The 12,288-nt window shown below is 38.1% G+C and overlaps 1 protein-coding gene across 3 annotated transcripts in view; it reads right to left on the bottom strand.

Annotated features, from left to right (window-relative positions):
• MYT1 (myelin transcription factor 1) overlaps nt 1-5,088 on the bottom strand; it is a 72,960-nt gene extending 67,872 nt beyond the window's left edge. For all 3 annotated transcript variants that reach the window (XM_063459663.1, XM_063459667.1, XM_063459664.1), the window contains exon 1: nt 5,023-5,088. In XM_063459663.1, the coding sequence (XP_063315733.1) occupies nt 5,023-5,047 (25 nt within the window). In that variant the 5' untranslated portion in view covers nt 5,048-5,088. The remainder of the gene's footprint in view (nt 1-5,022) is intronic.
• Nucleotides 5,089-12,288: the final 7,200 nt, after the last annotated feature.

Raw genomic sequence — 12,288 nt, 5'->3', positions numbered from 1 at the left:
CAATTCGGTTTTAGTTTGTTGCACTTTGGGGCTTCGTGAATGGCCTCTCCATCCTGTAAAATAATGAGTCCAGATCTCCTATACTCAGATTGAGATCACGTGTGAAACGTGTCCACTATAAGACAACCATTAAAGGGTTTTATCAATATATACACATTTGGTTCACGAAACACAATAACTGTGTACATCATAAAACTACAATGGTAAGTTATTATTCAAAGCTGGGAAAATAACCGAGTGGAAAAGTGCCTAAAAGTAGCCATTTTGGTGTCAATTTCCCACAATTCCTAGTATGCAAATGAATCCTATTGTGACTTCAGAGCTTGCAGCTGTGGGGTTTTGGCTTTTATTGCCACCAGCTGTTGGTTAGAATTATCTAATAATTCTTACTTGTCACAGATTTTGATGACATTTAGAAAATACTAATTGAGATAACTAAATGCAATTCGAAATGAACACTCGCTCAGGTACATGACATAGTATTACTGATTTATCCAAAACGTTAAATCATATTTCCTGTATTATAACCCCATTTTACAATGAGTGGGACACTGTGTTAGACATCAGCTTTTGCAAAAAGCTACCAACCTACCTAAGCTAAGCAAGATTCATGTTTGTGATAGACAGAAAATGGGTTAAATCTAAAATATTAAACTTAGAGACATCCATTATCTTAGATGCTTCATTGTTTGGGGGGTACTATGTGTGGGGAAATTGGGGGGCCTTTAACCCCTTAAGGACACATGACATGTCTGACACGTCATAATTCCATTTTATTCCAGAAGTTTGGTCCTTAAGGGGTTAATACTAACTACAAACTAATGGAGCCCTGTATTCTGTTACTCCATAATGTAATTCCAAATTTAACATATGAAGGGCTTCCAGTGAGAAATAGTGTGTGTCCCAGCAATGAAGAACCAACTTGATGCAATGTTATATAATGAAATTTAGATCTATGTTAAATTTAGATCTACGTTAATGTTATATAATGAAATTTAGATCTACGTTAACATTTTGACATAAATCCCTACTTTTAAGTTCTCTCATTACAGCTGTAAGTGCGTTTAATAATGTAGATATCTGTGGCATTGGAGGGGAGATTTGGAAATCCTCTCTTCCCAATCTTTTCTCAATAAATCTCTCCCCAGTCTTCCTTTACCCTGCACTGTAAACATTTCATTGAGACTGACTATGAGTCACTGAGCAGTGCTATAGAAAACTTCTTAATGTCTCCCAAGACAAAGCTTTAATGTGTTTCCTCCATGAGAGAGAAGGCAACATACCTTTGGGAAAATGATTCTCTAGGTCAGTAAAACTGCCTCACATATTTGCTGTAACAAGGAAAACTGTGCCTTTCATTTAAAAGCTCACAGTAGGATCGGCTTTATACCATTTATAATGGCAACTGAGTGAGCTATATTCAGCACCACAATGCGGACAGCTCCACTAGCTGTGCTCTAATATATTCATTTACTATACAATTATACGCTGCACACAGAGACACACACTGATAAACGCATTCACACACTGACAAACACACACACTGACAAAAACACACACTGATAAACCCGTACACACACTGACAAACACACACTGATAAACCCATGCACACACTGACAAACACACACTGATAAACTCATGCACACACTGACAAACACACACTGATAAACCCATACACACACACACACACTCATAAACACACACTGATAAACCCATACACACACTGACAAACACACACTGATAAATGCATTCACACACACACACTCATAAACACACACTGATAAACCGATACACACACACTGACAAACACACAATGATAAACGCATTCACACACTGACAAACACACACTGATAACCCCATACACACACACTCATAAACATACACTGATAAACCCATTCACACACGGACAAACTCACACTGATAAACCCATACACACTGACAAACACACACTGATAAACCTGTACACACACTCATAAGCCCACACTGACAAAATCACACACACTCATAAACAAACACATCGATAAACCTACACTCACATACTGACAAACTCACACACTGACAAACGCACAATCACACAATGACAAAGACAGTTACAGACTGATACATTTACAGCTACACAAATTGACAAACTTTCACGCACATACACAAACAAATACATACACACACTGGCTGCTACATGATTACAGTCCCACTGGCACCTACACACACACACTAACACTTACACCAAAACTTACAATAAATTGCTTGGAGTTCAATAAATTCCCCAAACAATTAAATTTTACAGCACAATATGCAATAATTGATATATATGTGTATGTTAGTGCCATATGATGTTATATTACTTAAATACTATCCCCTTATCAAGATACTATTCTCCATCTCTCCTCCATCGCTCTTTCAGCTTTGTAGCAATTGCAAAAAAAATTATTGCAGCAAATTATGACAAGCTGGGACGAATGGAAACAAGGGGTGATGGTCCTGTTGAAAGGAGTTTATATTCTATTACTTGTTCCTTTTTCCAGTGATCTATACACCCCCTGAGTTGTACATCCTGGACTGCAGGACTTTAATCCTATTTAACCAAATTCACACACAGGGATTCCTACTGAAACCAAAACCACACACGATGGAAATCGTTACAGCCACCAACAAGGCCAAGAACCTGTATACAAAGAAGGCTCCACTCTGTAGACATAAATTATTAGATCCCATATGGGGGGTCTCTCCACCAAGCCCTTTATTGCTCCTGCACTAGTGCCTATATTATTTATTTACTACTTACTGCTATTTTGTGTATTTATTGGCTCCTGGTTGGTGTCTTTTTAATTTTTACTCTTTGTGTGTTTTTGATTATCTTTGTGTGTTTGTGAGTGTCTCTGTTTGTGATTGCAGGGTTTACTCACAGTGAACCGGGGATTAATTGATAACTGAATAGCAATGTTTGTCTATACCTGCAAAGATGCCCAATATTTGCAATTCAGTTTTTGATTTCCAGTTTAGTGAATCAGTGGGGTTGTTTGTGTGACCGTGAATGTTTGTGTTTATTTATTATCATAATGCAATTGCAAATCAATAAGCATCGCCTGTTTTTTAATGTAAAGTTCAAACTAAATAAACCGAAAAGTCGAATTTACGTGTCGTTTGTCTGTTCTTCATTTTTCTTTTGTGTTGTTCCAATTCTCTTATTATGTAAACTTTTTTATTGTCTTGTATTTTCTAAGTTTTATTGTGTTATATTGTATACTTTTTTCTCTCCGGGAGGGTGGAGAATATTTAATCTATTCTTCCTAGTAAATAATAACATTTAAAAAAAAATTTAAAAAGGCGTTGTGTATAAAATTAATTAAGTTAACCTATTAAAATGTATCTAATATAATTATTAAAAATATTAGGTATACTGTAGCAAAAACATTTACAAGTTTCCTTAATTATTTGACTAATTGTTAAATTGTTTTATCTCTGGCTCATATCGTTTTAAAGTTACCCAGAAATCTTTTTTTCTTCCTCAATGTCACTCCAAGTAAACTTGTGTCTGTAGATGGTGAGGGTCTAATTGGCACAGGCTGGGTGTAGGTTTTCTTGTCTCTCTCTGTCTCCCTATGCAGATGGGATGCCTTAATGCCCAAACACTACAATTAATGCTGTTGTATTTTCTGAATTTAAATGGGCTTGCATTAATATTGTATATGGAACAGCTGAAGGCTTGGGTATGTCGGCAAGGGGAGACCCCAGCAGATGGAGAAACAAAACAAAAAAAAGTTTTAATAAGCCTTGGGGGCTTACATTGTCATTATGCCCCCTCCCCCTCCAATACTCTAGGCCTTAGGATATGTCCTGGCTTTGTCTGCACAGAAAGTGTGTCTGGAGTTTGTTACTGAATGGAATGACAGATTTGGACTGAACTTTTTTTAAAAGTAAATCCAAGCTTTGAGTTTTATAGTTTTAGTCAAAACTCGTCAGATTTTCTGAGCCGGCTGACGATAGAAAATTAGTATTTCTTGTAAACAGACGCAGTCTGAAAGAATTATAGAACTTCAAACAGAATAGAAAACCAGTTTGTAGAGATCATCGGAATACAGATTTATAAAGATAAATTATTTGACAAAGTTCTCGAATGTTAAGCTATTGCCAGGGAAACCAACGGAACGTTCCCAGCAATTGCTCCACTTTTAGCACTTCACCCCAGAATTGTTCTTTTAAAAAATACAGATTACTTAACCATGTTATCTATCTATCTATCTATCTATTATTATTATTGCCATTTATATAGCGCCAACAGATTCCGTAGCGCTTTACAATATTATGAGAGGGGATTTAACTATAAATAGGACAATTACAAATAAACTTACAGGAACAATCTATCTATCTATCTATCTATCTATTCATTATCTATCTATCTATCTATCTATCTATCTATCTATCTATCACTTTTCCACCAGTATCTAAGTACAGTAACACACTGCTATCTTCATTCTGTCTTACTTTGATAATTGGGAGCTGGTTCTGTCAATCTGTACAGAGAAAGCAAAGTATCCAATATAAGAAATCAGGAGCCATATAATATGCTGAATTCACCTGCTCTTACTGACAATTCCCAGACACCATGTGGACGGTAGTTCAAAGCAGCTGGACTCAGCTTTACTTTCTATTACAATGGATCCAATCCAGTCACATCACTCACAAACAGACCCACGTGTAATGATGGCCTTCTTTGGCACAGGTGAGATATTTAGTAGCTTAGCCCCACATATACCCCATAAACATACACCTATATATATCGGGGTACTGTCGTTTTGGGGCTCATTCTAAACATGGAGCAGTAATCAGGAATATTCTGTTAGTTTCCATGGCGATTGCAACACATTTAGAACTTTGTCCCAGAAAGTATCAATTCTCCAACTAGGCTTCAAATTTGCAATTTTCTTGTCGGTTCTACCCAATTCCCAGTTAATTGGATAAAGTTTAGATATTTATCCACATCTCCAGCCCATAAACAGGAAATATTATACAGAAAGCACCCACCTAGGAAGGTTTCACACAGCTTCATCTTTGCTCCTTGCTTGGGTCTACAAGTTCACTTTGAAAGAGCTTGCTTCGAAGTTACTTCATTCCTGGAAAAAGTTACTTTAAGAACGAATAGCTTATGTGCCCAAGAGGCAAACACAGAACTCATTCAGTCCAATCACAGCCCAGCCTGCAATAATTACCCAACAATAGGGCTGCAGGCAGCCAATCGAGGACAGCAGGTCTATATACAAAAACAACTACAATGGACAAAGCACACAATGGGCCCCTACCCCCCCCCTTACACTGCAAACTGTCTGCTGCAACTTTGAAGAGTTTGCTCACCCAGTCAGCCCCCCCTTACCTCAATCCTTTATCCTCTATCAGATCACTTGGCCTCAGTCGCCTTAACTTTGCAGAGTTTTTAAAAACTCTAGGAAACTGCTAAACTGTTAGTTAGTACAGTAAACAAAGTGTTATGTACTAAACCGTACGTTGTGTGTGCAAGCCGCGTACTAGGGGTGCCCAGGTATTCCATATATGCCGCAATATTGCCCCCCTGCACTCTAATAGTTTGCATTAACAGATTATCTCAAAGAAAACTCACTGTTTGCGTTGCCTTCTTACCAACACCGCGTACAATGGGTATTCTGTGCATCGTTTTTCATGCTTGTAATTTTTGTGTAAAATTTTGAAAAAAATGGAAAGCTACATTTTCCTTTTTTTTACAAAATAAAAACATAAATTATTCAATTAAATAGATTTTGTCAAAAGGATGTGTGCGCACTCTGCATGCTGTGTGTTCCTCTCGTGGTGACTTGATTTGAGATGAGAACTCAGTACATCATCATTTAGTCTGGAACGGTGACTTTGTTTTTGTTTGTTATTGTGGCTTTCACTCAACTCCTCTTACTTTTTAATCATCTAATCCCATGTTATATATGTGTTTATAATACTTCTCTAATATCTGATGATTTAACCCATAGCATGATGCCAGATGCAAACCCCTCGTATTGAAAGGGATATCGTGCAAAACATTTTAGATGTTTATAAAAACAATTTTAGTTTAAAAAAGTTTACAATTATTTAAAGTCGGAAGGATCATAAATGGAATGCAGTTTTTGGGATTGCAGTTACTGCTCCCATAACAGGACAGTAGCAGTGTATTCACAGAACTGGGAATGGTCTCAGATCACAGGGAAATGACAAATTATCGGCCAAACTGTGTGAATTAGACAAGTAGCCGGATGGAGAATTTGTACAGTTTTTATTTGTACAGCTTTGTCTATAATTTGTATAACTATGCTATTATTATTATTATTTTATTATTTATATAGCGCCATCAGATTCCGTAGCGCTGTACAATGTACTATTTGGGTCTAAAACGTGCAAACTCCTAGTCAGTGACTACAATTCCCAGTGATAAAGATTTACTAAGAGGCTGCTATTTGTGAACATCTGCTGCAGCTAAACAATCAGATCTTCTTAACGAAGAGACTGCAGGTCCCCCCATCAGATACCAGTCATCATGCCCCAGAGCCCAGCAGTTAAGCAGCATTTATCAAAGTGTCTAACGTCTTTTAGAAAAAAAAAAAAGAACTGAAATCATCCTTGTTTTCAATTCAGCTCTTCTAACCTAAACTTTGAAAAAGACTTTTCATATACTTTGAATTCCCAACAATTCCCATTTTAAGGAATAAGCCTGTGTGATCTTGTCATTCCACAAACAGAGCCGCATCCTGTCATCGCGGTGATATCATTATTATCCTGTTTATTAACTCCAACGTCTGATGTACTAATACCGAATCCAATGGCAGCTGCAAGCAGTGCAGGCACCAAAACCCTCTCCCAAATTACATTAGTGCAGACGGCCACCAGATGTAAGATAGGACATTGCTCTCAGACCCAGCTCTTTAAAAGGGTCTGCATTATTTAATTGGAATTCCCAAAACGTTGCACACTCATTTTCTGATTTCTGCTCCCTGTGCTCGAACTTAGCAGGCCCTTTCAACAAAATATTACAGAGCGCTTTAAGTGCTGATGATGTAGATAATGCACTGGATAATCAAACTCTAAATATACTTATTTGTGTGCACGCCAGACAGCGATTGCTTGGGTTACAAATCGACAGTTGCCCAATTTTATTCACAGTTTGCAGTTACTGTTACAAGATCATTTATGATTTTTACGATAACTTCTTTTTCTCATTAGCTCCAAATAGTCACTCAAGTTTCAGCTCAAACTGTACATTATATATCCCAATTGAAATACATGTGCTACAGATGTCGACTACTCTGTCACTCAGTCTCAGTATATTAAGATTGCTGTGATGCGTTCTACAAAGCTGTAACAGCAACCAATATTTACAACCATTATCGAAAAGAACTGGCATTGTTTGGTGGCTAAGGAACAATATCTCAGAGAATCAAAGTCATATCAACCAATAAAATCTCAGTTATATCAGCTGGGTTATATCAGCGAATTAAACAACAATCAAATCGCCACCACTCCAAACAAAACGTAAAGTAACAAACAACAAAAAGTAAAATATTCATTAATAAAAAAATATATATATATTTTACAGGTAATTTAATTTAAGAATTCTACGATCTACTTTTTTAACTTTACATTTTCTTTATTAAGTAGATCTGGCACAGGATACGTACGGAGAGAATCAGGGTGCGACACGGTTTTCGAAATAAAGTCAGAAGTTTTGAAAACTAACCAGTCTCTTTTTTTTTAACACATTCTTTTTTTTTTTCGTTGAGTGACGTGCCAAGTCATGTTTTATAAAACTGAAAGGATGTAGGTTATAATGTTAGGTATATAGCACCAATTAATACAAAATCTAATATTTTAACTGTGTCCACTGACAGCAAAGCACCAGGCCCTATTCAATATTTTCAAAATCAATATGACAAGTGAGCACCAACTCTGTTGTGATAAAAAGCAATGTTGAGTTCACATGATAGTCTTTTCTCTCTATTTTTTTAAATTGGGAATCGAAAACAGCAGTTTGGTTTGGCCTCTGAATTGAAAGGGCAGGACTGCTTTCTTAGGGGCAGATGGATACACTGCCTAACACTCATCACAGCTGGGACAGACTGCCTAAAATTCTGTGAGAACCACTTTCTCCTGCCTTCCATATGGATAGAGATGGGGGCTGGGTTACCAAGGAATGTATAGAACAAAGATCTCAACGTGAAACAATTAAAAAGGCTAAATCTGACTATTTATTGAAGTCCCAAGATTACTACTATTGGCATTGATTGGACTGGTCAAAAAAATTCTCTAACTTGCTTCAATGATTTGAGAAATACGTTCAAATAAAGAAAAAAAAAATGGAACGAATACTATTAAAAACAAAATAAACAAAAAAAAGGAATCAAATCTAGTTTTTTTTTTCTACTTTGTTGATTTATTCTCAAGATTATACAAAACTTATTTCATTTTTCAAAAGTGTTGAAAACCTCTGTAAGTTCCTAACGCATAATTTGCTTTTCATTTTCTTATTTTAATTAAAGTAAAAATTGGGTAATTTAATATTTTCGTTGCACAGTTCTTCCAGTAATTTGATATGTTGACAAATAGTCAAACTTTGTAGTACATTAGCTGCAAACGACATAATTTGATTTTTGGGGATTTTGATTTTAAGGTTAAATTTAATGAATATATCCAGATTCGTTAGTGTGTATCTCGGGGTGACGTGTACATCTGTTTGCATAATGAATAATAATATTGTGAAAAATGGTAACAATAAAATCTTTTCAATGAAATATGCAAAGTGCTAGTACATTTGGATAAGACGTGTATATAAAAAGTTTGGGAATTGTAGGCTCCCTTGTTGGGGAGTCCCAGTAAAGAGCCAAAATTACAACGTCTGCAAATTGCTAGGCTGCTCTCTTGATAACACAGGCAAGGAAGAAAGTTTTTATTGGAAAAGACAGGTGGCAGAAGTAATAGGTCACAGAACAAAAGCTGGTTATTAATGCCAGAATAGGGTACGGAGTCATTGGACTCAGCGGGACTGGTGTTTGAAAGACATTCAGGAGATAATAGGCAGCGAGCAAGGCTTGGGACAGGATCCGTAGTGTGCGTATATTGATAAGGCCACTTCTATTTCCTCTGCGCATATAGTGAATGGCTCAGTCTCAGCCAGGCTGCATAATAAAATCTATGTGTAACTGATAAATGCCCACCCTGACCTCACTACGGGGCTTTCTCCTCAATCCTTAGACTGTCAGCTCACTTGCACAAAAAGATCATGTTCTCTTTCATTGTAACTATAACATGCATGTATCATTTACCATCGTACAATGCTGCACAATATGTTACTATAGAAATAAAAACTACAATTACTAAAATAATTAAAGGGACACTCCAGGCTCCCACACACGTTAGATGCACTGTGTAGGTTAGGTTACAGTTAGTTATACTGGGTGGGTTTATATCATTAAATGGACACTCCAGGCTCCCGCACACGTTAGATGCACTGTGTAGGTTAGGTTACAGTTATACTGGGTGGGTTTATATTATTAAAGGGACACTCCAGGTTCCCACACACGTTAGGTTACAGTTAGTTATACTGGGTGGGTTTATATTATTAAAGGGACACTCCAGGCTCCCACACACGTTAGATGCACTGTGTAGGTTAGGTTACAGTTAGTTATACTGGGTGGGTTTATATCATTAAATGGACACTCCAGGCTCCCACACACGTTAGATGCACTGTGTAGGTTAGGTTACAGTTAGTTATACTGGGTGGGTTTATATCATTAAATGGACACTCCAGGCTCCCACACATGTTAGATGCACTGTGTAGGTTAGGTTACAGTTAGTTATACTGGGTGGGTTTATATCATTAAATGGACACTCCAGGCTCCCGCACACGTTAGATGCACTGTGTAGGTTAGGTTACAGTTATACTGGGTGGGTTTATATTATTAAAGGGACACTCCAGGTTCCCACACACGTTAGGTTACAGTTAGTTATACTGGGTGGGTTTATATTATTAAAGGGACACTCCAGGCTCCCACACACGTTAGATGCACTGTGTAGGTTAGGTTACAGTTAGTTATACTGGGTGGGTTTATATCATTAAATGGACACTCCAGGCTCCCACACACGTTAGATGCACTGTGTAGGTTAGGTTACAGTTGGTTATACTGGGTGGGTTTATATTATTAAAGGGACACTCCAGGCTCCCACACACGTTAGATGCACTGTGTAGGTTAGGTTACAGTTATACTGGGTGGGTTTATATTATTAAAGGGACACTCCAGGCTCCCACACACGTTAGATGCACTGTGTAGGTTAGGTTACAGTTAGTTATACTGGGTGGGTTTATATTATTAAAGGGACACTTCAGGCTCCCACACACGTTAGGTGCACTGTGTAGGTTAGGTTACAGTTAGTTATACTGGGTGGGTTTATATTATTAAAGGGACACTCCAGGCTCCCACACACATTAGATGCACTGTGTAGGTTAGGTTACAGTTAGTTATACTGGGTGGGTTTATATTATTAAAGGGACACTCCAGGCTCCCACACACGTTAGATGCACTGTGTAGGATAGGTTACAGTTAGTTATACTGGGTGGGTTTATATTATTAAAGGGACACTCCAGGCTCCCACACACGTTAGATGCACTGTGTAGGTTAGGTTACAGTTAGTTATACTGTGTGGGTTTATATTATTAAAGGGACACTCCAGGCTCCCACACACGTTAGGTGCACTGTGTAGGTTAGGTTACAGTTAGTTATACTGGGTGGGTTTATATAATTAAAGGGACACTCCAGGCTCCCACACACGTTAGGTGCACTGTGTAGGTTAGGTTACAGTTAGTTATACTGGGTGGGTTTATATTATTAAAGGGACACTCCAGGCTCCCACACACGTTAGGTGCACTGTGTAGGTTAAGTTACAGTTAGTTATACTGGGTGGGTTTATATTATTAAAGGGACACTCCAGGTTCCCACACACGTTAGGTGCACTGTGTAGGTTAGGTTACAGTTAGTTATACTGGGTGGGTTTATATTATTAAAGGGACACTCCAGGCTCCCACACACGTTAGATGCACTGTGTAGGTTAGGTTACAGTTAGTTATACTGGGTGGGTTTATATTATTAAAGGGACACTCCAGGTTCCCACACACGTTAGGTGCACTGTGTAGGTCAGATTACAGTTAGTTATACCGGGTGGGTTTATATTATTAAAGGGACACTCCAGGCTCCCACACACGTTAGATGCACTGTGTAGGTCAGATTACAGTTAGTTATACTGGGTGGGTTTATATTATTAAAGGGACACTCCAGGCTCCCACACACGTTAGATGCACTGTGTAGGTTAGGTTACAGTTAGTTATACTGGGTGGGTTTATATTATTAAAGGGACACTCCAGGCTCCCACACACGTTAGGCGCACTGTGTAGGTCAGATTACAGTTAGTTATACTGGGTGGGTTTATATTATTAAAGGGACACTCCAGGCTCCCACACACGTTAGGCGCACTGTGTAGGTTAGGTTACAGTTAGTTATACTGGGTGGGTTTATATTATTAAAGGGACACTCCAGGCTCCCACACACGTTAGATGCACTGTGTAGGTTAGGTTACAGTTAGTTATACTGGGTGGGTTTATATTATTAAAGGGACACTCCAGGTTCCCACACACGTTAGGTGCACTGTGTAGGTTAGGTTACAGTTAGTTATACTGGGTGGGTTTATATTATTAAAGGGACACTCCAGGCTCCCACACACGTTAGATGCACTGTGTAGGTTAGGTTACAGTTAGTTATACTGGGTGGGTTTATATTATTAAAGGGACACTCCAGGCTCCCACACACGTTAGATGCACTGTGTAGGTTAGGTTACAGTTAGTTATACTGGGTGGGTTTATATTATTAAAGGGACACTCCAGGCTCCCACACACGTTAGATGCACTGTGTAGGTTAGGTTACAGTTAGTTATACTGGGTGGGTTTATATTATTAAAGGGACACTCCAGGTTCCCACACACGTTAGATGCACTGTGTAGGTTAGGTTACAGTTAGTTATACTGGGTGGGTTTATATTATTAAAGGGACACTCCAGGCTCCCACACACGTTAGATGCACTGTGTAGGTTAGGTTACAGTTATACTGGGTGGGTTAATATTATTAAAGGGACACTCCAGGCTCCCACACACGTTAGATGCACTGTGTAGGTTAGGTTACAGTTAGTTATACTGAGTGGGTTTATATTATTAAAGGGACACTCCAGGCTCCCACACACGTTAGATGCACTGTGT

The sequence above is a fragment of the Pelobates fuscus genome, chromosome 6 (assembly GCF_036172605.1).
Source record: "Pelobates fuscus isolate aPelFus1 chromosome 6, aPelFus1.pri, whole genome shotgun sequence".
NCBI lineage: Eukaryota > Metazoa > Chordata > Amphibia > Anura > Pelobatidae > Pelobates > Pelobates fuscus.
This window is presented reverse-complemented; position numbering and strand designations above follow the sequence as displayed.